General features: G+C 41.1%; 2 protein-coding genes across 4 annotated transcripts in view; one reads left to right on the forward strand and one right to left on the reverse strand.

Moving 5' to 3' along the window:
- The window catches only part of SCAF4 (SR-related CTD associated factor 4), a 58,062-nt gene extending 44,021 nt beyond the window's left edge, over positions 1 to 14,041 (forward strand). For both annotated transcript variants that reach the window (XM_021678084.1, XM_021678085.1), the window contains exon 20: positions 12,716 to 14,041. In XM_021678084.1, coding sequence (XP_021533759.1) covers positions 12,716 to 13,644 — 929 coding nt within the window. In that variant the 3' untranslated portion in view covers positions 13,645 to 14,041. The remainder of the gene's footprint in view (positions 1 to 12,715) is intronic.
- Positions 14,042 to 16,174: 2,133 nt separating this feature from the next.
- SOD1 (superoxide dismutase 1) lies at positions 16,175 to 24,862 on the reverse strand. Of its 2 annotated transcripts, XM_044919472.1 has the most exons (5): positions 24,635 to 24,862; positions 20,401 to 20,496; positions 18,655 to 18,724; positions 17,708 to 17,825; positions 16,175 to 16,613 (listed from the first exon to the last, which is right to left on the reverse strand). In XM_044919472.1, exons 1-5 carry the CDS (start codon positions 24,705 to 24,707, stop codon positions 16,506 to 16,508), a joined length of 465 nt encoding a protein of 154 aa, XP_044775407.1. In that variant the 5' UTR covers positions 24,708 to 24,862; the 3' UTR covers positions 16,175 to 16,505. The 2 variants fall into 2 exon arrangements, with proteins under 2 accessions (XP_044775407.1, XP_021533761.2); XM_021678086.2 differs by lacking the exon at positions 16,175 to 16,613 and having other exon boundaries at positions 16,975 to 17,825; positions 20,401 to 20,494; positions 24,636 to 24,862.
- Between the last annotated feature and the right edge of the window lie 2,347 nt (positions 24,863 to 27,209).

The following is a 27,209-nucleotide window of genomic DNA, read 5'->3' on the forward strand; positions in this document are numbered from 1 at the left end:
TCCTGGAAGCCCATTGTATTTTTCAGAGGTATATGTATGTGCACATATGTGCTTTCATAATCTTAGATTTTTTTTTTTAAGGAGAGAGCACATTAGTTGCCTCTGAAATGTAGGACTGTGGAACATTAGTTTGTGATACAGGACTTTTACTTTTCACCTACACCTTTCAGTGCTGTTGGAAATTTTTACTTTGTGCATATACTACATTTGTAATAAAAATCAATTTGTTTTCAAATAGCATGCTGTCTTCTGCCCTCTCTAAGACTGAGCTTAGTCTGATAATAAACTTGATTTTTATTTCCTTTAGTACACAGACTGGGTAATGGTAAAAGAGCATTTGGGATTAAAATTTGTCACCGGTAATGTAGCAGTAGTCATCATAACGGTGGGAAGTAGCTTGTTTAATGAGGAAGTTGCTTTAAGAGGTCTACATCATAATGAAAATCATGCAGTAGAAGGAACATTGTTCTAGGAGCCAGGAAACCTTAAAATCTTTGGATCTCAGTTTTGGTATGCATTTTGTTTTTCATATTTGTACTAAGATCGTTGCATAAGAATCACAGAATCTGAGTTGGATAGTATTTTCTGATCCACCCCTTTCCTCTGCCTCACACTGACACCCCTGATTGTGAATTCTCTTTGTAATGAAATTTCCTAGTCTACTAGCAATCCATGGATATTAGGCCGCCCGAGACTATTTACAAAGTGGCATGCATTTGTGCTTTTTTTTGGTGTTAGTAAATCCACTGAATGAAAGCTTTCTTCATCCTCAAGGGTTTAATAACCACTACTTTCAAACAGCCTTGAAGACTAAGTAGCCTGCCACTGATTTAACATTTAGGTCTTGAAGACTACACCCTTTATTTCTTACCACTGCGGAGGTGCATAATTTAAACTCTGCATCCGACATGTGAAACAAAGCACAGATCAAAAGTTGGTGAGCTTGAAAAACAAACTTAGTAAGTTAAGCACTGCTAGAAAAATAATTACATTTCTTAGCATTTTTTCATTGCCTGACATGCCTCTGTATGTCTTCCCTCCTTCTCCCTCCCAAATACACACTAGAATAGAAACTCCATGAGAGAGGGACATTTGTTACTTGAGGATGTGGAGAGATGGATGGTTTTCAATGCAGGGCTGTTTATACTTTATCTCTGATGATGATCTTTGTAACTTGCAAAACAAAATTTAGAAATTGAAGGCTGTTCCAAATCTGGAAACATCAAAATGTGACATAACATAAAAATGAAAACTGTTTTGTCAAAATAAGTACTTTTAACTAAAATGCAGTAGTTTAGTTCTAGTCACAAGAAAGAAAGCCTTTCATATTCCTTCAGTTAGAAATCTTGAAAAGAATACCCCATAAATTTTGACCTTTAGAAAAAGGAGACTTTTTAATGTGTATGCAAATAAAGGAGAATTTACCCAAAAGAGGAATCACAGTTCCATCATTCTGATAAAGAAATGCAATAATCACATGTAATACTGCAGCACTGAAGGATTGCTAATTAGGTTGGGATATTGTTGATGTTGACCAAGTAATAGAATATTAGAACTAAGATGCTTTCAACTTTCTTCTTGGTGCTCTAATGTTTCTCTTACGATAATAAAAAGAAATGCTATGCTGTACCAGGAAACTTAAAGCCTAGAAGGTGATATGAAACTCCAGTTTCTTCATCTGTTTAAAAAAAAAAGAAAAAAAAAGAATAAAAATGACACACTAGGTGTTGTGGTGATTCAATGGGCTAATGTATATAAAATGACTGACATGTGGGGCCTGCCACAGGGTAGGCCATCTGTGAATGGTGGGTGCTTATTACAGAGGTAAGGAGTGTCCTAGGAGATTTAGAATACCTAGACAAGATCTATACTTTGTAATTCTAAAATTATATTACTTTAGCTGTGATTTGTAAACTGTTCTATTTGTTGGCAAAGGAAGCAAGCTTTTTAGGGAAAAAAATGGATCTTGACATATTTTGCCTCAGATACTTTCATGGTGGATTAGACCAGGTCATAAGTTCACACATTTTCAAGTTCCATCACTTGGCCTAATGAGGAAGTATGTTAGTTCATAGTGGTATTTCACTGAAACAGCATAATATGATATTTGTATTCTTCTCATTAATGATAGGTAGTTTTCTTACAAGGGAAGGTGAACCTATTCTTGGGAGTTAACTAAGTTCTTGGATCTTACTTTCTGAAACATGGCAATAATAATTTAAAGTGGCAGGGGCCAAACAACTGTCCCATCACATCTCCCAACATTCAGTAGTTAAAACCTGATTATTATGGAGAGGAGGCAGTGCAGTGCTGCAAGGATTGGCTTAAAGAATTTTCTGAATGATCAGATGTAAGTGTGGGCATTAGTTTGGAAGTGTTAACTGCTTATTTCTGGAGTTGGGCTGAGGTAGCCCACACTACCAGATTTGTAGAGAACTAAACCTCCATCTTGTAGAAATTCTGATTATTTTAGTAACTGGTAATCTGAAAATATGAAGTTATATGATGCACAGTAATAATTCATTATCACTTGATTTGGAAGAAGTCCATTCTTCGTATCTCACACTCCAAAATAGCTAGTTAGGACAGTGGTGGTTTCATAAAAGCTATTGGTAACAGTTGTTGATCATTTAGGAGAGAAGGAATATTAATGATAATAGCAATTCAGTTTATTCTCTTTACTGTATTAAGTGTATGTGTTTACTTTTCAAAAACTTGTATAACATGTATCTCTAATATGTATAGCATATTTTTATTAAAAAGTTCATTGTAAATGTGAAATTTGGGTTCCTTTGGTGTTGCAGACAATAAAAAAAATACACAAAAAAATGTTTGTTTGTGTTACATATCTCTACTGTGTTACCAGTATATCCAAAATATCTTTTCAAGGAAAAATTATACTAACTTGGACTCTTTCCTTTTGTGGAAAATGAAAGCCTTTTCTCTTGTCAGATACATTTATTCATTAATTGTTAATATGCAAATTCTCCCTAGTTTTGTCACACTGCTATAGATGATGGTGAAATTTATAAATAGGAATTGGGTATTTCTAAGATTGCTTCCTATTTACTGATAATTTTGGTTACCAAAGATCTAAAGCAGAAGTCACAAATTGGTGGCCTCTAGGCTGAATTGCTAGGCAGTGGTGTGATGCCCTTCAGACTTGGTTTCTACACATCCCTGCGTGAATTCAATAAGCATTTGAGTCGATGTTTCCCAAATTTGGACACTTCAAGAAATTATGTGTACAGAATTGGTTTGTGAATTATTACATACTTAAATGGGTGTGTTTGCTTTTATGCAATAGTTATGATCCTTAAAACTGCCTAGAAGAATAGTTTTACCATCACATTCAGTAATTACTTTAAAATTGATACTTGATTTGTGGTGATTTCACTTAGCTTGGATTTCTCTGCCCAGAATTTTAATTTTTTTTATAGTTAGTAATTTTTAACATTTAAATTAGAACATTAGAGCACCAATCTAGTGTGAATAACATTCAAAGGAAACCTGAAGAAAATTCTAGAAAGCAGTTTCTTTAATGGTAATATTTAATTTTTAATATAACTTTTATGTTTTAATATTTTTTTTCTTACTGTGAACTTCACTATAATGTTTGGTTATTTTTAATTATAAGCTAGAGGGATCTATGAGGTATTTGATTTGGTACCCCAAAAAGCCTGTTGACTCTGTCCTGTAAAATGTTCCCTTTGAAAGCTTTAAAATATCCGAATTGGAACTCTAAATATTACATTGGTAATTATTTCACTAGTGTTACATAGTAGAAATGGTTCCCATATACTCATCACAATACCTTCAATTTAGTATATAACATTGTTCGGTGGATACAGTAGATAATTAATAGCTATTAATCCACAACAAATACTTGTCTTGGATATGAGTTGATGCATGAATACACTATTATTTTCTCAGAAGGTGAAGTATTTCAAATGAAAAACACAGGGAAGGTCTTGTACAAAAACTGGAAAGCTGCTTATCACATTTGTCCCCATGTCCCTCTGTGCTTCCTAGGCTATAGAACTCCAGCCTAAAGTCTTTCTTAAGTTTAAATCTTTCTGACATATATCACTTTGGGCTTGAGGAAGGTGGGAGGGGCAGACACTCTGGGCTCTAGATTGATTTTGGTAGACAATGATGTTGCTGTGAAGAATTTCAGGTAAGATTTTTTTTTTTTCCCCCCCCAGCTAATGTTGAAAGTAAAATTCCCTAGGGAAATCTCATTCAGTGATAAGTTAGTTGTTTATTCCACACTTCTTGACTCTCATAGTGCAACTCTTAACTCTAAGTCAGAGCTGTTGTACTTTGCCAGTTATATAAAATAGCAATTTGTGTGCAAATTCTAAAAAGCTACTATAAATAAACTATAGGAAATTGACCAGAGCCTATTGCACATTATTTTGCAAAAAGCCAAGGAGTCATTTTAAAATAATCTGTGTCTGATTTCTCTTCATTTGAAATTGTGGTTTTCATGTATTGGATTTCATCAAAACATACTGTACTCCTGTGCTAAAAATAGATCCACCTCTCAGTATACCTGCTTATGTATTATTGAAAACTCACATTTCTCTTAAAGATCTCTGATTAACATTCTAGGCACGATCTGTTTTTGGTATAATCTTAATGTGTAATAATATCTAAATGTGCTTTCTCATTCTTTGAAAACTAGCTCCTTATTCTTTTGTTCTCCCCAGCTCCCAACATAACAACTGCTATAAGAATTGCCTGGGAGTCTTTACAAAATAGTTATGCTCTAAATGTTACTAAATGGTAAATCTAAGCAAAGGAAAGACATGTATGAGTTGTACTAGAATTTTCATTTTCTGAAGGTCTGGAATGAAAAAGACATTTAGTGATTTTTTTAAATTACATATATATATATTATATATATGCACATGCCTAGGGCTTTCAGGGTATTGGTGGGAGAGAGAACGGTTGATAAATTTTTTTCCTTGTGGGAAAATTTCATTCTAGGTTCATGCAAATGGCACAGTAACATTCATTTTATTGGGATCAGATCAAAAAAGGTGGAACTGCAACTAGGAACAGAAAAGGAGGTTGTGTGCAGCTTTTCTCAAAATAAATTTCAGATCTTTGTAGGTTAACAGCGGAAAGACACTCCGCGCCTGGGAGAGAAACCTGGACTTAAAGCCTCTGCTCTGGCACCCTGAGAGAGATTTTCTCCTTGATAAGTTTGGTCATCACCTCTGCCACCACCATTCATTCGTACATTCAGCATGTGTTTATTCAGTACCTAATGTGTGCCAGGCACCCTTCTGGGTACTAGAGATACCTGAACGAACAAGACAAAAGCCTGTCTTTATAGAGCTTATATTCTAGTAGGGACTTCGATAATAAATAGTTATGAACTAATAATTTCACATGGAGATAATCCTACAAAGAGTGAAGCAGAGAACACTTAGGGATTTGAGGAGTGTCGCATGGGATGTGCTATTTTAAATAGGATGGCTCAGGAGGGCATCTAAGGAGGTAATATGGAGAGAAATGATGGGGAAGAACCACAGAAATAGAGAAAAGACATTTCAGGTAGAAGACCAAAAGGAGGCCAGGATTGAGAATGAATTTGGCTTATTTGAGGGACCACAGTGAGCTAGTGTGGCTGGAGCAGGGTGAACAAAGAAAAGAGTGGCAGGCTATCAGTTTAGAGAGGGTGGTCAAGGGCCTGGTTATGAGTGCAGTGGGGAATGTGGTTCTAATCCGATGTATATTTTATAAAGGATGATGGCTATTACATAGAAAACACTATAGGAGTTGGTAAAAGTGGAAAGAAGACACTAGTTTGGATGCTGTTGGAGTCGCTGAGATGCAGGCTAACCACTTGCATTGGGGTGGTACAGCGGAGGAAATGAATTAGTTGGACACGGAATTTATCTTGAAGATAGGGCCTCCCTATTGCCTTATTAAATATGGGATATGAGAGAAGGGAGTCAAGAATGAGTGAGTATTGGACCTGAGCAATCAGTAGGGAGTAATTTCCATTCCTGAGATGGGCAGATGTCAAAGAGGAGTGGATTTGCAGAGAGGGTATCAAGTGAAAATGTTGGGTATTTTAACTATGAAATTTAGGTGCAGATGGTAAGTAAACAATTTGGTGAATAAAGTCTAGAGATATAATTTTGGATGTCATCCGCAAACACATCAGCAAAGCCACAGGAACCTGTGAGAGTACCTACGGAGGGAATGTAGAGACATAAAGGGATGAGCCCAGGAACACTTCAACACCTAGCACTTGAGAATACAATACTGAGAACTAAGATAGGCATAGTTTCATATGCCAGGAACTCTTCTGAAGAGTTTGTATCAGTCATTTGAGCCTTACCGTCCTAAGAGGTAGTTACCCCATTTTATAGATAAGGAGGCTGAAGCGTACAGAGAGGAGGTAGCCTGGCCAAGTCAACAGCTACAAGTGGTGGGTCCAGAATTGAAGCCAGCATTGCTCCAACACCTGTGGTTTTTAACTGCTGTTCTGTACTGTTCTATTCAGCAGAGGATACTGGAAGGTGCAGCCAGTGGGCTAGGAGGCAAAGTAGAGGGGGTATTCTGGAAGCCAAGTAGAGTTCCCAGGAAGACGGGAGGGATCGACTATCAGTTGTATTGATGGGTCAAGGAAGGACACTGAAGCTTGCTGCCTGGATTTAGCAAAATAAAGGCTCCTGGATAACCTTAGGAATGTGGTTTCCTCAGAATGAAGGATCCAAAAGCCCAATTATGTAGGGTCAGGGGAGAATGAGAGCTGAAGAAATGGGTACAGTGATTTTGGACATCTTTGAGGATATTTGTTATATAGAGGAACGGTGAAATGGGGTGATAGTTGATAGGAGATGCAAGGTAAGGGAGGGTTCTTGTTTTTTGTTTTTTTAATTTCTAAAAGGTGGATGAAACTAAAGCATCTTTATTGGAAATCAACAGAGGGGAAGTTTTTGGTGCAAGAAGAGGTGTTTGCTGAGGGCATGCATGGATTCAGGGTTTGAATAAAGGGCTTAGCCCTTGGAGCATAATGTTCTTGGAGTAATAGGGGTACAAGTAAATTGGTAGATGTGGTGGTAGGTAGGTGAGTGAAAAAGTCTTCTTCCAACGACCTTTATTTTCATGATAAAGCCTAATATACATATATATATATTTATATATGGTTTCCATTTCAAACAATATAATGGAATAGTACTTGGTAATTTAAAAAAAAAATGAAGCCCTTAAACGTGCTACAAGGTGGGTGAACCTTGAAAAGATAGACTAAGTGAAAAGTCAGTCACAGAAGATCACATATTGTGTGATTCCATTTATATAGAATGTTCAGAATAGGCAGATCTATAGAGACAGAAACCGGAGTATGTGGTTGCTTGGGGGTTGGGGGGCGGGGGGAGTGGCGCAGCAATTGCCCGGAAATGGGGGTGATAGAGTTTGGGTTTTTTGAGGTGATGATAATATCCTGAAGTTGATTGTGATGGTTTCCCAGCTCTGGATATACTAAAAACCATTGAATTACACACTTTTATGTGGATGAATTGTGAACTATATGAATTTATCTCACTGAATTTGGTATAAAACAAACCCCCTAAGAGTAGACAGGATTAAGGAGAAACAGGAGCAGGTGAATTAGATATCTAGGGAAATGAGAATGCCAACAGACTAGGAGAATTAGGATCACTAACCAGAATTAAGGAAGCACTTGTGGTTGCAGTTGTAAACTTAAAATGAGACCAGTGGGCATGTTGGGGGTGGGGTGACCCCCCAGGCCTGTACAGATTAGGTAGAAGAGTTGCATTCAGAACCATCGAGGTTTTTCCAGGCAATTGTGAGGGGGGACCATGGACTCCAAGGCAGGTAAGGAGGGGAAGGTAAAGACAATGAAGGGCATTGTGGGGGCCTGACCTTCATGAGATCAAAAATTATTCTGAGAAGGGGGTCAGAGAGTGGGATGCTTGCAGATGAGAAATTGGAAGTAATACAGGTATTTGTAATGAAAGGTCCAGGACTTGAAAGAAGCAGTGATTTTGGTAGGATGGAGGACAAGCTCGTTGGTGTAGAGGTAGAACTGCCTTGCTTTTTAGATGTTTCCTTCTCATACTTTTCCTCCCTCCCCTTTTCACCTAGCAAGTCCTTGCTTTCCTTAAAGGATCCCCCTTAAATTTACATCCTTTTTAAAGGCATCCAGCTAACTGATGCGTTTGGGTCACGCCCGCAGTATTTAATTCAAACCTTTAGTAACTTTTTATGTGTCTCCCTGTCCTCCCCCCCCCCACCACCAGTCCTTAGCAGAAAGCTACTTGTTAGGCAGAAAGACTGTTTGTGTCCCTTATTTATGTTCTCCTGAGATTTCAAGGTCCACATTGGACTCCAGCCGTGATACCAACTTCCCCTTCCTCGCTGCCCCTTTAGCCTTTAACATACCTGTTCTTTATGTCACATAATTCTGTACAGCTTTGTGCTATATAGCAATGGCATCTCCCCTTTAAATTTGACTTATTTTTTAATTGTGAAGTGTCTGGTTTTTTACTCATAGGAATATTCACAGTTAAGTCTTGGTTATTTTGAGTTAAACTCCAACGTATTTCTTATACTTACCAAATTTGAATACAGACGTTTGGGGCTGTCCTTTTCCTGCATTAAAATCTGCTGTATTAAAATTTCGGAGACTTTAAGGTAGTGTTTCCTCAGGTCTGAACTCTTCGCTTTTCTCACCTGAACTGTGGGTAACACTGGGACTTCTCTTGCGAGCTCTAGCTATACATACCAGTTTCTTCTGTACATTTCTACCAGGTCTAACTCAGTCTCCTCTGGCTCTCAGTAGAAATTTGTCCTCTGTCTCCCCAAAAATAGCTTTTTTCCTAAATTCCTGCACTGTGTTGATGCTTCCGTCTACTCATTCAGAGCAGAAAGCTGTGCTCCTCATCTCTGTCCCTTCTGTCTCCGTCCAGTCTCTCGTTTCTGTCCCCTGGATTCTGGGGATAAGAGTCCCCCTGCTCTCCGCTGTCTTTCCCTTCCTGGCTCTCCTGTACACTGCTGGCTAGGAAGCTCTTTCAAAAATGGACACAGGATCATCCCTGCAAATAATGCCTTGGTCCTCGCCCCATCACTTTTGAGTCAGAGTCCAGCTTTCCTCTTGCGGCATAACACACCTCTGAATTGCCCTAGCCCGTCTGCTCAGCCTCAGGAACCTCTTTCAGTTTAGCTGATAGTAAGTTTGTATTCGCACAAATTCCTTCTCGCTTCAGTAATAAACCTCATCTTGTGTATTTGTTTTCTCTCTCTTGTCAGAAGACATTCTGTTGCAGTTCTCTTGACTGGTGCTGTCCTTCCTTCCTTCCTTCCTTTCGAGACCCCATTCAGACACGCTAAGCCCCGCACTCAGATCCATGCACACCAGCTTCCTCAGCTCCACCTTTGCCACCATACTAGCTTGTGCCATCTCTTCCAACAGTTGGCATGTTCCTTTCTACTTAGGCTGTATCCTGTTCGAAGGAAGGGACTAGGTTTTATTTATCTTTGTATCTGTAGCACATGAAATGAATTAATAATGTAAAGTTCAGGTGTTCAGTATGTGTGAGTTAATTTTTTCTTAATCTGTAACTCTAGAAGACTTGTCAGTGGCATTGCATGTCATACTTCCAGATCAGATGAATAATTGCTTTGAATGCCCTTTAGACCAGAGTAACTCATGATACAGTCCATTGATGTATGTATAATGTGAACTTTCCTAATTAAAAATGAAATTCAGCTAGCATGCCTGTCGAGGGCTTATGCCACCTGGTGTATTTTTAGTTAAATATAGCTTTCATTATAAAAACAACACATGTTGACTGCCAAAAAAACAAAACAAACAATAATCCACAATTTTATTACTTCTCTGGCCTGAAGGTCAACATTTAGGACTATGGGAATAGTCTGTCAGGGGAATCTAAATGTTGGTCCATGAAGGATTAAATGGAAATCTGCTTATTTACAAATGAGAGAAGGGATTTGAGCATGTAGTATAATAGGCAAATACAAATATCCACACATACAGAATCAATGAATAAGGCAACATTTTTGCTTTATAAAAATATTATGCTTTGTAGGTAGTTTAAATATATGATTACTGTAAATGTTAACCCTATTAAAGCAATCTCTGTACTCTCATATGCATGTTATAAAGGACTTAAGAGATATCTTCCTAGAGACAGGTTTGTATTTTAAAGAGTATCATTGCCAGTTTATCTGTTGTGTGCAAGGGTGAGGTGGCCTTGCATCCTTTGGCCACTGTCAGATTGGTAGTTGAGGAAGCCAGTGTTGGGTAAATCAGGAAATGGGACCTTTCCATTATCCTGGAAGAGTCACTGTTTCCTTTTAAAGATTCATCTGAACCTAATTCTTTTGTTATTATAAGATGCTTTGAACCTCTTTCCCATTTTTCTATTGTTATTTAAAATTTTGGCCTTGGCCTCTTGAGCCTATAAAGTACTCGAATGTGCCACACAGTTTGAACTCCAGAACAGAGTAAACAGTGGTCATTTTAAAGGCTGGTGGGAAAGTAAAGCTCAGTTTGTGTGTTATCTCCATTGAAAGGGCAGTAACTTGGGTACATACATTTTATGTTGTTTGAGTTACAGTCCACAAATGTTGGGACTAATTTCTTTTAAAAGTGAGAGAAAGGAGGTATCTTAGGTTCTTTTGTTGCCCTGCTGTATGGTATATATACACTGAGGGTTTACTAAGTGATAGGAACAGCGTTTGCCATTGTGAATTCATTTCAATCTGAAATATGGGTAGGTTCTGTATATGTTCATTGGGATTTTCAAGGAGAGTCTGAAGAGTGTGTGAAGAGACAAGGTCTGTGCTTCATTTGTCCATTTCATAATTTCTAGCTTTTTCCTGTGGTATTTAGCATATTTTACCTTTAGACCTGACAGGTGGAAGGCTCAGTGCGTTCACATTTTTCCCAACTACCAAAGTGCTTGACTTTAAATTGTGGTGGATGTTGGGGGGGGGCCACAAGTGGTTCATAAGATCCAAATCGGAAATGGAAAATGCATTCATTTTAGTGGAGTCAGATATTTAATGTTAGGATATTTATCACCTGTCGAATAGATGTTATTTCAGCATTTAACTGTAGACAAGGCCCTGAGCTCACTCTTAGTATTTTATCCCATTTAATCTCAGCAAGAGGCAGGTGTTATTCTCATTTCTGAGGCACATGTCCAAGGTCATTCCTAAGTGAGATTATATTTCACCATACTTCTTTTTAAGCATTTGAAGGAAGGTGTTGTGTGTAAGTAAATACCAAGGCTGTTGAGTCTTCATGTTAAAAGTTAAAACTGCTGTACCTATATTTTCAGGTCCACTCTATTTAGTCCTTAAGTCTGACAGAACAGTATTGGACCACACGTTGTGAGGAGCAGAAACTGAAGTTAGACTTTTGTTTCGTATTTCTTATACAAAAAATTTAGGAGCGAGCAGGACTTGGTAAATGTTTGCTGAAGCACGTGGGAGGAAGTGGTTCAAGCTGATGTTAGGGTGGGGGGAAGTACTTAGTATTAAAGTATTGGGTTTGCTCTTGGGTTTTTTTTTTTATCAGTGTCACCCAAGCATTTCTCTTACCATTTTTGGTCAAGAATCATAACCCATAACTTGCTCAGAGGCCTTTCTGCAGTACATGGGTAAATAGTACATATTCCAACATCTGGAATATTTTCCAGTGTTAACAGTTACAGTGTTACAGTAATGAGTTACTCCTGTTGGTCATTGTATTTGGCTTGTGATGCTGATATTTGCAGAGAGAGAGATGATGCCTTTCTGTTACTTAAGTGGTGAGCTGAAACAAATCCATACTGTTTGCCATATCATTTTAAATGCTGGATTATTGAATTTGTATGACTTAAACCAAAGTGTGAGCAAACCCTCATGTAAATGGGAAATGAAACCAGTATGTCCTTGTTGCTGTCAACAGCACCAACTTCGTCTTGCCGCCTTAGGAAGAATGAATAGAAGATGAATGGCTGAACTTTGAACATACTTCCGTCATTGTGGCCTAGCAAGTTACACCTTATGCTGTGCTTTGAAAAAGAACCTGTAAAAATAAACTCTCCACTGGTGTATCAATCTTTATTTTATAAGCATTACTGTTCAAGTGATGCTTACTGTATAGTAAGGCATCTAAACGACATGGAATCAAAGAGACCTCCCTCTTCAGTGGATTTTCTGGGTCAGTGACCCCATTTGTTTCTCGTATTAAGACTTTAAAGTGTAAAATTTCCTAAGAGTACACCTGAGCTGGCTTTCAGAATTGGCTCAGATAGTTCAGCCTTTTCTCATTAGGCCTAGTCCATTGTTCTCTCTCAAATGCTTTAAGTATTTTACCAAAGAGCTGCTGGTGAAGGCTATAGGAGACTTTCCAAAATTGGTATGTTGTAATTTCCTTTTCCAGCTTATTTTGACCTCCACCAACGTTAGATACGAATTATCCGTACACTAATTCTATAGACATATATCTTCATAGAATATATAGTATGTATCTGTAAGACTGTGCCATGGTTGTTACTGGGCCATCACATTGAGTCACAGGTAGACTGGCAAACAACACAAAATTGGAAGATTCTGGATTGAACTTCATTTTGATTCAGGCTCCACAGGAAACAGGTGAAAACAGAATGCCATCTTCTCTGTTCCTTTACATCCTTTTTTCTTTTTTACTTTCTCTTAGGTACCCAAGGAGTTGCACCTGGTCCTGTGATTGGGCTCCAGGCACCATCCACTGGTCTTCTTGGTGCCCGCCCTGGCCTGATCCCACTTCAGCGCCCTCCAGGAATGCCTCCACCTCACTTACAGCGGTTTCCTCTGATGCCACCTCGCCCCATGCCGCCGCATATGATGCACAGAGGCCCCCCTCCAGGACCGGGGGGCTTTGGAATGCCTCCACCTCATGGAATGAAAGGCCCCTTTCCACCGCATGGCCCCTTTGTTAGGCCTGGCGGAATGCCAGGGCTTGGGGGCCCAGGGCCAGGCCCAGGGGGCCCCGAGGACAGAGACGGCAGGCAGCAACCCACCCAGCCGCCACCGCCGCCCCAGCCGCAGCCGCAGCAGCAGCCGCCGCCCGCCCAGCCGCCGCCGTCTGCGCAGCCGCCGCCACAGCCGTTTAGAAATGATAACAGGCAGCAGTTCAATTCAGGTAGAGACCAAGAGAGGTTTGGAAGAAGATCTTTTGGAAATAGGGTGGAAAATGACCGGGAACGGTATGGGAGCCGTAACGATGATAGAGAGAATAGTAATCGTGAGAGGAGAGAGTGGGGAAGAAGGAGCCCTGACCGGGACAGGCACAGAGACTTGGAAGAGAGGAATAGACGCTCTAGTGGGCATCGAGACAGAGAGAGAGATTCGAGAGATAGAGAGTCTCGTAGAGAGAAGGAAGAAAACCGAGGAAAGGAGAAGCCTGAGGTCACAGACAGGGCAGGTGGTAACAAAACCGTTGAACCTCCCATTAGCCAAGTGGGAAATGTAGACACTGTTTCAGAACTTGATAAGGGGGAGTCTGAGTCTGCAGTTGTAAAATCTTCTGAAGAGCTACCTGCTGAGGCTACCTCATCCGTTGAACCCGAAAAGGATTCTGGCTCAGCAGCAGAGGCTCCTCGTTAGAGACTGGAATTTGTCGAAATGTGACAGTGACACTTCTGGAGTGTAGAGCTTGAGGTGTACAGACGCTGTATTATATTTGCTCCTGCTATATCACAGCCCCGCAGTAGTTGGTGGGGTCTTGTAAGCAATTTGATTGCTTCCCTTCTATTTAAAAATAGCCACAAAATAACAAAAAATACTGAAAATATGAATAAATATTACCCTTTTTGCTGTAACTTTTTAAAAGTTTTGACTTTAAAAAGTTTACAAATCGTAATTAGAAGTGCTCTCTATTTTTTTTTTTTAATTTAAGACAAGGTAACGGTGAAAGCTCCTCAAAACAATAGGGATGTTTTTAATAAACTCTATTTTCATAACAAACTTTAATGTGTGCTATTCTTCCTACACTGCATTAAGGTGGAAAAGGATTGTTCACCATCAAAGTTTGAGCTGTTAATACTGTATTGGAGTCTAAATTAGACTTGTTTATTTGATGGAAATAGACATCTTTATGTAGTTATTCTCAAACACTTTCATTTGTAATACTTTTGAATTTCAGCATTTCAATCACAAGGTGTAAAGGTTAGTTGTTTTAATGTTAATCGAAAAGCTTGTTAGTTTGCAGTTCAATCACGGTTTTCTTTTTTGCCATTGGATTTGTGGTAAATGTTGCCCTAATTAATTTGTAAAGAGAAATTTTGCTGGGGGAAAAACTGGATCCCAAAGTACCCGACTGTACTACAGAATTATCTGATTGCCTGGGTATTACTTACTAGAAATAAGTTTGAGTGTTTTCTTAACATCCCATTAAATTTTTCAGAAGGGTGAAAGAAATCAAGGTTAACATTTGCAACCTAAAAGCTTTTTGTCTTATTTTATATGTTTAAGGACTTAAATGCAACCTATTGTTTCCTTACAAGCCTTGACTGTTGCCTTTCTTTAACATTTTTTAAACTCCCCTGCTGGGCAGAGGTAGACTGAACTTTTTGTCACATATAAGAACATATAAAGTATTTTCTTTGTTTAAATTGTCGGGTTAACTAGGAAAAATAGATGTAGGTTATCCAAGAACTATTACTTGAAGACGTCCAAAGCCAAATCAAACCTGTATCTAAAATAGTACAGAAAAGCAGTTCCATAAAACTGCTTTCCCCAGTGCCAAGGAAAAGACCTGTCGTTACACAGTCCAAGTATTTATGGCCTTGTTGAAGCTTTTTTTTTCTTAAATTACCTTTTTAAACTGTCCTAGTTTTAGCATTCTGAGCAGGTAACTTTTTCTTTGCCCTCATCCCCAGGTGAAGCTACTTTATTACTTTGGTTTTTAAATAGTACTCTGCAGCAAGACCTTTGTTTTGATGGGGAGAATGTATCTAGGACAATGTTCTTGTGTTCCTGACTTTAGAAAAGGAGAGAAAATCCAAGTTGATATCTGCACTTGAATTATAAAACTTGTCCTTCGTTTGATGTTGGCCCACCTGAGAGGTTTAAAAGTCCTAACTGAAACTGCTTCTGGAAAGAAATATACATCTGATTAGTGTTCAGATTTCAAGGACTTAAAACCCGTATATCCAATTGTAAGGTACTGGAACCATCCTATTTGCACATGACTACACCCTCCCCCCCCAAGTACTAAGTGGTAGTGATTACATTTGAGGCTCACAAGTGAGGCCCTATATGTGAGTCTTATCCCACGTATGTACACCAAAACTGTACATTAGTGAAATCTGTTACTGTTTTTCAATTCTGACAGTGATTTTAACCACTTCTTCTGAGCATGATGTTCTTTTTTCACCAATTTTAAAACTTTGAGAACACTACAAATTGTCCTTTTCCACGCTGGCTTTTCCTCTCCTAACCAATATCTTACACATTTGATAAAAGTATATCATATATTTATGATCAATCAGAACTATACAATTTTCAGAAAACTGTAAACCAGAGTCAAACCTGAATTAGGTTAACATTTCATTTAAAAGCAGTTTCTCTATAGGTACATAATTAAGTATTTACAATAAGAGAACGACTTAAATTTACTAACTGGATGTGTAAATTCTTAAACAGACATAACCCACATTCAAACATTTCCTTGGTCCCATCTTAAAATGCTATGGTATCTTTCTTTCAATGGCTAACTTGGAAGCAGATTGTGCCAATCTCTACTTAAAACTAAATGTTCATAGGTGTATAAAACGTGGAATATGTGCCATTTTGGCAGGTAGGTAAATTTACTCTTAGCTGAGACTATAACTTGCTGTTCACAATTTATCAAAGCGTTCTCTCAAACCGTAACATCTTGTTTAAAATAAACAAGTACTTTTTAAACTGACAAACGATATCTGTCCAACCAAGACTCCAGTTGAGGTTATTAGTGTTAGCTAAAAGACCAGCTGCTAAAAATTTAAACATCTTATTTAAAACACTCCGAAAAGCGACCTCTATGAAACAAGTAGTATCTGTCAACATATTACTAAATCCGTTCCATTCAAGCTCTATGTATGAGTATCAAGAGCTAATTTAGAGTTTCAATTTGGATACTTTAATAGGTTCAAAATTCAGTGCCATATGGTGTATTTATTGCGGGCTTGAATGAGAATTGAAGAAATTCAGACAATTAAGTTTAATACCCATATATGATTATTAAGCCTGGCAAAATACAGAGATCGTTGAAACAGACATTTTAACTGAATAGGAGTTTTATAAAATTATACAAATCTTCCAAGTGATCATAAATCAATTCTCATTACAGGTACTTAAAGCAATTAAAAAGTCACACAAATTACACTTTTAAGGTTACAGTGTTTAATGTTTATCAAGTTAAATTTCTACAACTAGCAAGATAACAGAGGAGCTACTTAGGACTCAGATCACATCCTAGGGAATATTTACTTGGCGATCCCAATGACACCACAAGCCAAACGACTCCCAGCGTTTCCCGTCTGTGTACTTTCTTCATTGCCACCTTTGCCCAAGTCATCTCGTTTCTCGTGGACCTTTAAAAAGTTTTAAGAACATTAACACAGCACTGTCAAATAATTACCACCTATTCCCAACAATACCCAAAAGACTTTTAAGAACCACTTAATATTAGAAAAGATCATGTTAAGATAATCCTAGCAAGGAAATATGCTAATATTTGATCTAGTGCTAAACAATAGAAACTACTACTCAAAGCTTTTTCTTCATGATACAGACTAAGTTCGTTGTAAACACTAGGTAAGTGTTGCTATCTAAACAAAATACTAAAAACCCAAGACAAGTGTTACAGGCTGCCATGGGCCAGTTTGAATCCTCTGGGAGAAATTTTAGTAGCCTGAGTAAATAGCCTTCTTTTATAATAAACACTTTGGGGAAAAAAAAGGGGGGGGGGGAATGAAAGTGAATTTCTAAAGAAATTCAAAAATGTGCCTCATGAACTATGAGTCTGTAAATAAGAAGTATCTTCAACTATTTAAATAGTATTTTAGATTTGGCTCCTCAAACATTGATCAATGATTTTTCTGCTTCGCAACTATAGCTGAAGAAAACTCTAGGGTCACCTGGAAGGAAAGGACTACAGAACGTTAACTGTCCTCTGGGGCAGGCAACACAGAGCCTACGCTACTTGGTGTCTGCGAGAACCAGATGCAGCTCCCGTGGGTAACTCAGGGCAATCGTTTCCCACACGTTAAACAAGTGATGGTGACCTGCAGACATGAATAAATACTAACGCTGAGGTCCGTCTCAGATTTTAGACTTAACAAAATGTTCTGTTTAACTACAAGGGGGACACTCAATTGTGGCAGGAAAATCTGGCCATTTTAAAACTAGACAAAGACTACTGCTGTTTCCACAGTACACATCTAATATGACCAAATGTAACCTACTTAACGACCACAGTTCCACAGAAGAGTGTCATAACCACCTACATCATTAATTCACCTTCACTGTAATCATCATATAAAGTAATTGCTTTTCCTAATCTGAACTAAAGGTACAATGTACATGGATCCTTAGAAACCAGGATTAATAATCATGAACTCGTGAAAAGATACATGTCTGTGTATTAGAAGAAATGGTACGCATATCCTAGCATATGAAAACTCACCACCATTGTGCGGCCAATGATGGAATGGTCTCCTGAGAGTGCGATCAGAGAATCTTCCAAGGACACGGTGGCCACACCATCCTTGCCAGCAGTCACATTGCCCAGGTCTCCAACATGCCTAACAGTTTTGAAAAAGCATCAGGAATTAGGACTGACTTCCATTTGACATCAGGCTATTTGGTGAGTCACATATATAAGGGTGGTCACTAAGAGGTGGATATGGAATGTATCAGGACCCACTCTTCCAGACTGACAGAATTTTGGAACATACACACACAACTAGAAACGACTTGACATTCTAGACACATTGCTCTTCAAACAAAACTTAAAATCTACAAAGTAATGCTCTGGGAAGAATCGTGGGATGGGGGCACATCTCTAATGTCAGAGGTAAAGTACCAAAAGGGTAAACTCGGGAGTTACTGAGTTAAACCTGTTAATACTTGGCATGGCTAAGAATGCTATGTGCCAGGCCTCTCTTATTAAAATAAGTTAATCCCTGTCCTTAAATTTAATATTTTCCTGAAAGGCTCTCAGGAAACACACAAATGGACTCACTGAATTTTCAGTATCAAATTTTTATCTACAAGGCTTCCTGTGTTTCACAATGATGGTTTATGTTGCTAGTGGTTGACAGTACTGTTTGTTATTCATGACATTTCCTGTATTAGTTCCCTTTGGCACTTGTATTAGTTCTATATTCAATAAATGCTACAAAACCAAATCGTCTTAATTGTCCCCATTTGTCAATTCCTCAGCCCAGAGAGTAAGCCGCTCTAGCACCCGGGGCCAAGGGGTTACTTGGGGGGGGCAACAAATTCAAGAGCAGAGGTGGGGAGGCCTACTCACAGTTCCATCAGCATGCAATCTGCAAGTAGTATACCCATACTGACCCCAACAAGCCATCGCCATAATTTTAGTAAGCATTAAAGCGCTTTGTCACTCACCTCTCTTGATCTTTTGGCCCACCGTGTTTTTTGGATAGAGGATTAAAGTGAGGACCTGCACTGGTACAGCCTATTTGCCAAAAACAAAAACAAAGGTAGCCAAATTATGAATCAGAATTTCAAAATAAATTCTAAAAAGAAACTGGTCATTGCTAAAACCTCAAATACAGAAAATACTGACGTACCATCATGACTTCTAGGTTCATAAAAACAGGAAGCAACAACTTAGTATAAACAAAATAGGCAAGCAGTAGAAACAAATTCTAACTAGTGTGTAACACCAGTAAAGGTAATACCCTTCTCTGGGCTTTGGCTTCTTCACTGCCGTGTAAAATAAGAGGGCCAGGACTTGATCTTCATGGTTCTTCTATTATTAAAATCCCATGATTATGATCCTGGTTTATAAGGTAGCGAACCTTAACTACAAGAAACTTATCTCCCCAGCAACATACTACCAGCAACTACTGTTGGTGGCCTTTACTCGGTACAAGCAGAATATAAATGGCACCTTCTATCTATGAGCCAAGGCTGTTGCCTCACAGAATTCCAAGGGCGGCATTCAGAATATATTCTGGAAAAATGGCGCTCCTGTGCTTCAGGGAAAGCCATTCTCACAGAACCACCACCACAGTGCAGGAGGTTCTTTAGTGACAGGCTTTCTTCGCTCAGCAGGTGACCGAGAGTTTCCATTGTTTACAGCTTCAACCCAGCTTTCCCAGGGAGAAGACACACAGGTTAAGGGAAGTAGCACAGTAAATCAAAGACACAGGGCAAATGCCTCCCAAAGCAGAGGCAGTAAAAAAAAGAGCAACCTGAGGAATTTCAATTGGCAAAATGGATCAAAGCTGGTCATTAAATCACAATTTTTATAGGAACCAAATTACAGAACATAAAAACAAATCCAGCAAGACGAATGAATCAGGTTCTCATCATAAAAAGTAAACAATGAGTTCAGGTTACTCGAATATAGTAAAAGATGACTAAATGGATTTAACCCATAAGCTTTTGTTAACTTGCTTCTAATCCGAAACTGAGAAAATGAAACTCAATCAAAAGCACCAATAGTTTACATTCTTTTTTTTCAGATTTTACCTTCTGTCCCACTAAGGCTCTTGTGTTGGAGGGATGGAGCTATTCTTACAGAGTAATGCAAATAAATGCAGACCCTGTGCTTGATGCATCCACCCTCAACCCCAGCTCACAAACACCTGAGATTACTATGGAAGGTAAGAAAGTAGGTTAATTTTTTGTTTTTTATTGTTTTCTTAAAAAATACTTGAAACTCTTTTTATAATCAAGGTATAAACATGTTTAAAAAACATCAACTTCGGGGCGCCGGGGTGGCTCAGTCATTAAGCATCTGCCTTCAGCTCAGGTCATGATCCCGGAGTCCTGGGATCGAGCCCTGCATTGGGCTCCCTGCTTAGCGGGAAGCCTGCTTCTCCTTCTCCCACTCCCCCTGCTTGTGTTCCCTCTCTCGCCGTGTCTCTCTGTCAAATAAATAAAATCTTAAAAAAAAAAAACCACACACAAAAAAACATCAACTTCTTCCCCTCCTTTCCACACTTAAGAGTCACAAACCAGTTTTTTGGCTCATTTCCCTAAGGTTAACCTTAGTAATCCTACTGACTTTATTTTTTTTTCCTGCATGTTGAGGGTTTTTAATGTTTAGGGGTAGCTCTACCCGGTCCTATTTATCTTACTAGCTGAAACAAGTAGGAGTCACTAGACCAACACAATACTCACCTTGAGTATTATCTCCAAATTGATGGACGTGAAATCCATGCTCGCCTTCAGTCAATCCTGTAATGGTTCCTGACACCACAACAGGCCCATTTCCCTTTAGTCAAAGAAAAGTGCAAAAAGTTTGAGAGAGCAAGCGCGTCTGAACAAAGAAAACAGTTGAATTACCTTTACCAACCACAGGAAAATGGAAGGAACATGGACGTGGGAGTCGAAAGATCTGTGTCCAAATCCCAGGCCTACCACTTTCTAGCAAGCTATTTAACTGTTCTAGGCTGGGGACCAACACAAGGGAGATGTGACCTTGTTCTAACAGAGCGCAGGAGCCATGCAGCAGGTATCACAATAGCACAGAAAACGCACCTAGCAGAGGGGCGAGTGAGCACAAAAATGGTGGATTTATAGACTTTGTAGGCTTGACTCCCTTACAATGGATATGTAACAAGAATAAGTTCTTCTTTATTTTGTAAATGCTTTTGAATACATTATATTTGCACCTGCTGAATACATGAGTATATATCAAACTTTTTAACACAAATGGTAGCACATCATAGCACCTCGTTTTCTTCATGCAGACATTCTTCCGAGCAAACATACAGATTTGCCATCAAAAAAAGAAAAGAAAAAGACACCTTGGAAATGTCCAACTAGTTGTCGTAGGATCCCTGTTCTCCACTCACCCACGAGGGGGGGTATTTATCAGTCTCCAGCATAGATATTTTTTATTAATAGACAGAAAATATTCTATCCCACTTTCCCTGGGTGACTGATTCTGGTCTAAGCAACGGTATTGTTTTCCAAAGTCATTTTAGGCCTTCAAACCTAGATAACCTTTCCACTGGAGACCAAAAAGAAAGGGCAATAAAAACACTACAGCAGAAAAACACACAGGTATTGCCATGCAGGCAATGGTAATAGGTAATAGTGCTGCAGGGTGCATACAGAAATAAAGGAAGTTAACTTTTACAGCTAAGAGATCTTAGGAACAAAAACAAAATGCACACAGCATCCATACCACACAGTTATACACATGATGGTATCTTTGTTTTTAGCTAGGTTTTTTTTTTTTTTTTAAGATTTCATTTATTTATTTGAGAGAGAGAGAATGAGAGAGAGCACATGAGAGGGGTTAGGGTCAGAGGGAGAAGCAGACTCCCCGCTGGGCAGCGAGCCCGATGCGGGACTCGATCCAGGGACTCCAGGATCATGACCTGAGCCGAAGGCAGTCGCTTAACCAACTGAGCCACCCAGGCGCCCTTTAGCTAGGTTTTTTAACTGCCAGGGCCAACAGTTACAAGAGGTGTTAGTCTTGGATATTTGACTTTCCACTGGATAAATACCACTGCTCAAAGGAAGTAGTATGTCAACTCCCGCCCCCTTCTTTGCTTTTCTTTTTGAGAAGAGACTAGGATTCTTCTAAGCTTTAATTCTGGAAAAACTAAAACATGAATGTTTCTCCCCAAAACGCACTGTGTTATCAACAGCATAGAGACAAAAGAGCAGGTTCTTCCAAGCCTCCATTAATGGGTAATGGGTAATGCACAGAGCACATATGAGCATTTCAACAGTAAGCTGCCTGGGTACAACCCTATAGGGGCCAGGCTGTTATTTTGACTGAAACAGGTCAGGGAAGCAAAAAGGAATATAAACTCAGTCCTGCAGGGTGCTGCCCTGAGCTAATGAGGGCTCAGTGTGGGCAGATCTCCAAATTTTTCAAGAAAAGCTAGTAATTTGGACTCACAGGTGAAAATTTGATTTTTAAAAATTGGAAATTAATCCAAAATTTTAACACTCTAGGCCAAACAAATACAGTTTATTTCCAATTTAACATTCCTGCAGAGCCGTAGAGCTATAATGCTTAACTACACAAGGATCTTTTATCAGGTACAAACAGCACCACCAAAATGAAGTTTGGAACTTAAAAGAGGGAGCCACACCCGCAACTCAGGGAAGGTGGAAAAACTCAATTATGTATGGATTCACAGCTTGGCTTCTGAAGGTTAACACCCAAGCCATTTCTCCATGGCCAGAGGGAAGGTATCCCTCAGAGGCTTCTTCGATTCTCTAGTACTGGCGAAATTACATAAGGAAAGAAGAGGAGCAAAACAAAGTCTGGCAACTGAAAACAGCAAAATTTAGTCAAATGACAAAGCCTTTTCCAGAAAATTTGGAAACCACTTAAAGGAAAAAATTAAGCTCCCTCGCATAAATTTCAAAGATTACTTTTCATGTCCTCTCACATTTCTGTAAGCCACTTTAAAGATTAAATCTCATTCGTATATTAAATATTGTTATGATTATCAAGGCAAGTACAACAATTTTCCATCAGTTCCTAACCTCACTAAGATTTCGGGGACAGTCTTATCACAAGCACCTTCCTTGTAAAACATGTGTTTTGCAATATTTTTTTTTTTTTAAGATTTTATTTGACAGAGAGATAGAGAGTATAAGTAGGCAGAGAGGCAGGCAGAGGGAGAGGGAGAAGCAGGCTCTCCGCTGAGCAGGGAGCGCGATGCAGGGCTCGATCCCAGGACCCTGGGATCATGACCTGAGCCGAAGGCAGCCGCTTAACCGACTGAGCCACCCAGGCGCCCCATGTTTTGCAATATTATTGAGTACTTCTGTATAGTTTATTTTTTGACCATTTCAGCAATGGGCCTATTGGTAGAGCAATTTCAAAACCACTTTACAGAGAATTTGGTTAAATGAATGCCCCAACAACAGAGTTAAGTGAAACTCTCCACATCTGACTTCCAACTCCCAAACCCTATCCACTACCCTCTGCCAACAGTTCTCAATTCTTGATGCAAACTAGTACTACTGTGGAAACTTTAAAAACAGCAATGGTCAGACTGCACCCTGACAGATTTTGATATAACTGATCTGGAGTTGGGCTCTGGAATCAACATTTTTTTTAAAAGCTCCCCAAATGGGCCTACTGTGCACCCAGGGTTTAAAAAAAAAAAAAAAAATCACAGGTTTGGAAAACAACCAACAAGGGAGTCGATTAGATCTCCGGAGGTGGAAAAGGAGCTTTGTCCAAGGCCATCTTCTCTGCCTTTACGGCCTGACCATGACCTACAGCAAGGGTCAGCAAACTTTTCTGTAAGGGGCCACATAAGGTCTCTGTCCTGCTAAAGTCAAAAACAAATGGAAACCAGCCTTGAAAATTCCCCGATCAGACAAAACGAATTTAGTCATACAAGCATAGCTTAATTGGCTTATTTTGCAAGACTAACTTGACCCCGGTCATTTCTTATTTATGCTTCTGGAAATCCTAAGCAAAAGCTAATACTGTTTGAATCCCTAGGCCGGTATGTGGTAACCACTAACCAATTTCCCACCGTTTAAGAAAACTATCATGACCCATCACTGTGAAAAATAAACAGTCCCTGCCTTCTCACTATGTAAGCCGCTTTATGACCATATACCCCTCATCCTCATTCCATGGTTTGGTCTGAGTGCTCCCGGTTCACGACTATCTTCCGGTGTCTGTGCACATTAAGCTTTTACTAATAATTACTACTTCAGGGACTCAAGGCTTTCATTTCTGCCTCGACAGTCACATGATTCTTATTTTTCAGGACCCTCAGAACTAACCAAGTACCAGCCATCCTCTTAGCTCCGGGCCTGTACAACACCCGCCCCGGGACCGGCTGTGCCCACAGGCTGCACGCTGCAGACCCCTGAGCGGAAAGGAAGCCCCAAAGTGGGCTAACGGATGCGACTGTGCCCAGGTGGCCCTGCCGCACTCCCCGCCCCCGTCCCCGCCCCCAAGGGCGGGCCAGGCCCGGGACTGCGCAACTCGAGTCCGCAGGAGCCTCAAGACCCAGAAAACGACCCCGCAAGGGAAGGGCCACAGCCTCTTCAAAAACGTCACGTCTCCGCCCCGGCCTACAGACGCCACGGAGGCGGCCCAGGCCCACGGGCCAGCCGGCCTCCGCCCTCCTTCCCAGGCCCGCGCTCCGAGAAACCCCCCCAGGGTCGGCCGCTGCTCCTTCCCTGCACCCGCGCCCAGGCCTCGCCACGCACGGCCGCCCCCGCCCGGCCCGCCCGGTGACTCAGCATTCGGCCGCCGCACCGCCGCGGGGCAGAGGCCTCGGGCGGCGCGAACCCGTAGACCCGACGCGGCGGGGGCGTGACGAGGGCGGCGCGAGGCCCGGCCGGCCGCCGCTCGGGGGCACAGGTGCGCGGGCACGGCCTCGCCGCCGGCCTCCGGCCGCCGCCCCAGCCCTTGCCTTCTGCACGAAGTGGATGGTGCCCTCCACCGGGCCCTGGCCCTTCAGCACGCACACGGCCTTCATCTCCATGACTCGCGAGGCCGCGCTCCGGTCCGGCTTCCGAAGGCTGTGAGGACTCCGAAGGCTGTGAGGACTCCGAAGACAGCGGAGGACGCCGCAGAAGACGCCGACGCAAACCGAGGTGGTCGCGCCGCGCGCCCTTATAGGCCGGAGCTCCGCGCCCCGCCCACCCTGGCCCGGAACCAATCGCCGCCCGCGCGCTCAGCCCGCTCCCCACGAGGCGTCGGCACGCGAGTGGCCCGGAGTGACCGACCGGGGGCGGGACCAAGGGGCCGCGTGGGGATTCTTGCGTCCCACGCCGCCGGCTCCCTCCGCCCCGCGGCTCTAAAACGCCCAGAAACATGGAATTGTGGAAAAATCCGGCCTTTCCCTTCCAATCCGTAGATGACAGTACGCGAAATTGGGAAAATGAGGTATACGTGGCACGCCTTTATTAAGTCACTTTGTGTGGAAATGTCATTGGTTATAAGAACATTGTCTCATCTGTTTCTTAGAAATTGGCTCATCTGTTAAATTGGGACGCGTCGAGCTGGGTGCTTTTTGTCGTTTCATTTCTTGTGTTTTGGGTTTCCGAGGGTGTGTTGAGTCGGCGCATCTCAGTCCCTGCCCTCGCGTTTTCTTCCCTGCAGTTTTTTTTTTTAGTCCTTGGCACACAGCGTTACCAATTTGGTTCGCGGAATTCTGTGTTCTTGTCACCTTTTCCCTGTTTGACAAGGCCCACAACCGTAAAAATACCAAATCGTCAGCACACTGACTTCTGCACCTCTCTCGGGTGTTGTCGGGCTCTCCTGCCTCAGCAGTCAGGGAGAAGGGCAGAGTGGGTACACAAGTTATACCCCCAGACGCGGAATCTTACTTAGCCTTCTAGGGAGCTATTTCTTTTCTTTTCTTTTTAAAGATTTTATTTATTCACTTTAGAGAGAGAGACAGAGAGAGAGCGTGAGCAGGGGAGAGAAGCAGAGGCAGAGGGAGAAGCCGGCTCCCTGCTGAGCTGGGAGCCAGGACCTGAGCTGAAGGCGGACGCTTAACCATCTGGGCCACCCAGGCTCCCCCAAGGGAGATATTTCAAAAACATGAAATGAGCAAACAGTACAAACTATTTTTGTGTATTTTAAGGATAAACATATTCACTGTGTGCTCTGAAATGTCTACAAAGATGTACAGGAGACTGTAGCACCTTTTATTAAGTTCTCTTAGAATTTTTTTCACAAGGGCCATGAATTTGTTTGCACAGATAGGGCTTTGAGACTCCTACCCGCCCTCCACCCCCTCCACACACACTTCTGTTCCGAGAATAATTTGATAAGCCATGGGGGCTGGGGGTATGGAGGGGAGTAGAGTCTTCATCTTCCATCCCCACAGGGCATGCCTGATGGAATGCCAACAAAGGTGGCTGAACTTTTTTTGGAGGAAGGGGTGAGTTTACCTTCACATGGAAGTGTGCATTAGACTCACCCAAAGGGCTCGTTAAACTGCAGGTTGCTGTGTTTGACTCGGTGGGCCTGGGATGGGAACCCAGAACTTGCATTCCTAACTTGTTCCCAGGTAGCACTGGTGCTGCTGGCCTGCGACCTCACTTTGAGAACCTGACTTGCAGGTGTTTTTCTTGCCCAGTGAAGCAGGCAAGTTGGGGCCAAGAGCTGGACCTACTCGACTCCAAAGAAGAGATGGGGAAAGTGTCCTGAAAAGAAAAGTGGAAACAAAGAGACCAGGACAGGGACCAAGAAGGGACAGACCTAAAGGAGAACAGCTCTGCCTGCTGGGGATTTCTGTTCTGTTTGCTTTGTGGGATTTTTAAATCCTCCCCATTTCCTGAGAACTCTTCACCACAATCTGTATTTCCTTCTAATGCTCATTCAGGAGGATTCAGTTGTAAGGATGACAAAATACTGAGGCCTAATTCAACGCCAGAGTGAAACAAGGACAGGGGCTGCTTCAGCCGCATGTGGGCTACACTTTATCCTATTTACTTATTTAGACCCTTGGATTCTAAGGCGTCCTCTATCAAACATACACAATCCACATTTTTTATCAGCCTCTAGAAAGTGCACATGTTTGTAATTTTCCTGCTTGTACTTACTAGTATTCGCCAGATAATTGGTGTATGCTAGTAAGTTGCATAAATGTGCAAATGCTAGCCAAAGGGCCTTTGCCCAAGGTCTAATTTTCTTTGGGTTCTAGGAAGTTAGAGAGTCAGGTGTCAGTTCATTAGAGCTTGCCAGGGGACCAGCCCAGGGACCAACCCCTGGATACAAAGAGCAGCCCTGGGACAGGGAGTTGGTCCTCTTTTGAGATATTCAGATGAAGCCTGGACAGCCCCCTGTTTTGGTCAGTGGAAGGGCTTTGTCTCCTACAGGTTTAGAGGACCCCAGAGGGTACTCTAAATTCATTCCCAGTACTGCCCTCCCACCTGCACAGTGGAGTCCCTGGCCCTGGGCCCGTACTTTAGAAGGCTCTGTTCTGTCCCTCCCCAAGCCAGATATCCTGTGAGGGAGAGTCTGTGGAGCCAAG

The sequence above is a fragment of the Neomonachus schauinslandi genome, chromosome 1 (assembly GCF_002201575.2).
Source record: "Neomonachus schauinslandi chromosome 1, ASM220157v2, whole genome shotgun sequence".
NCBI lineage: Eukaryota > Metazoa > Chordata > Mammalia > Carnivora > Phocidae > Neomonachus > Neomonachus schauinslandi.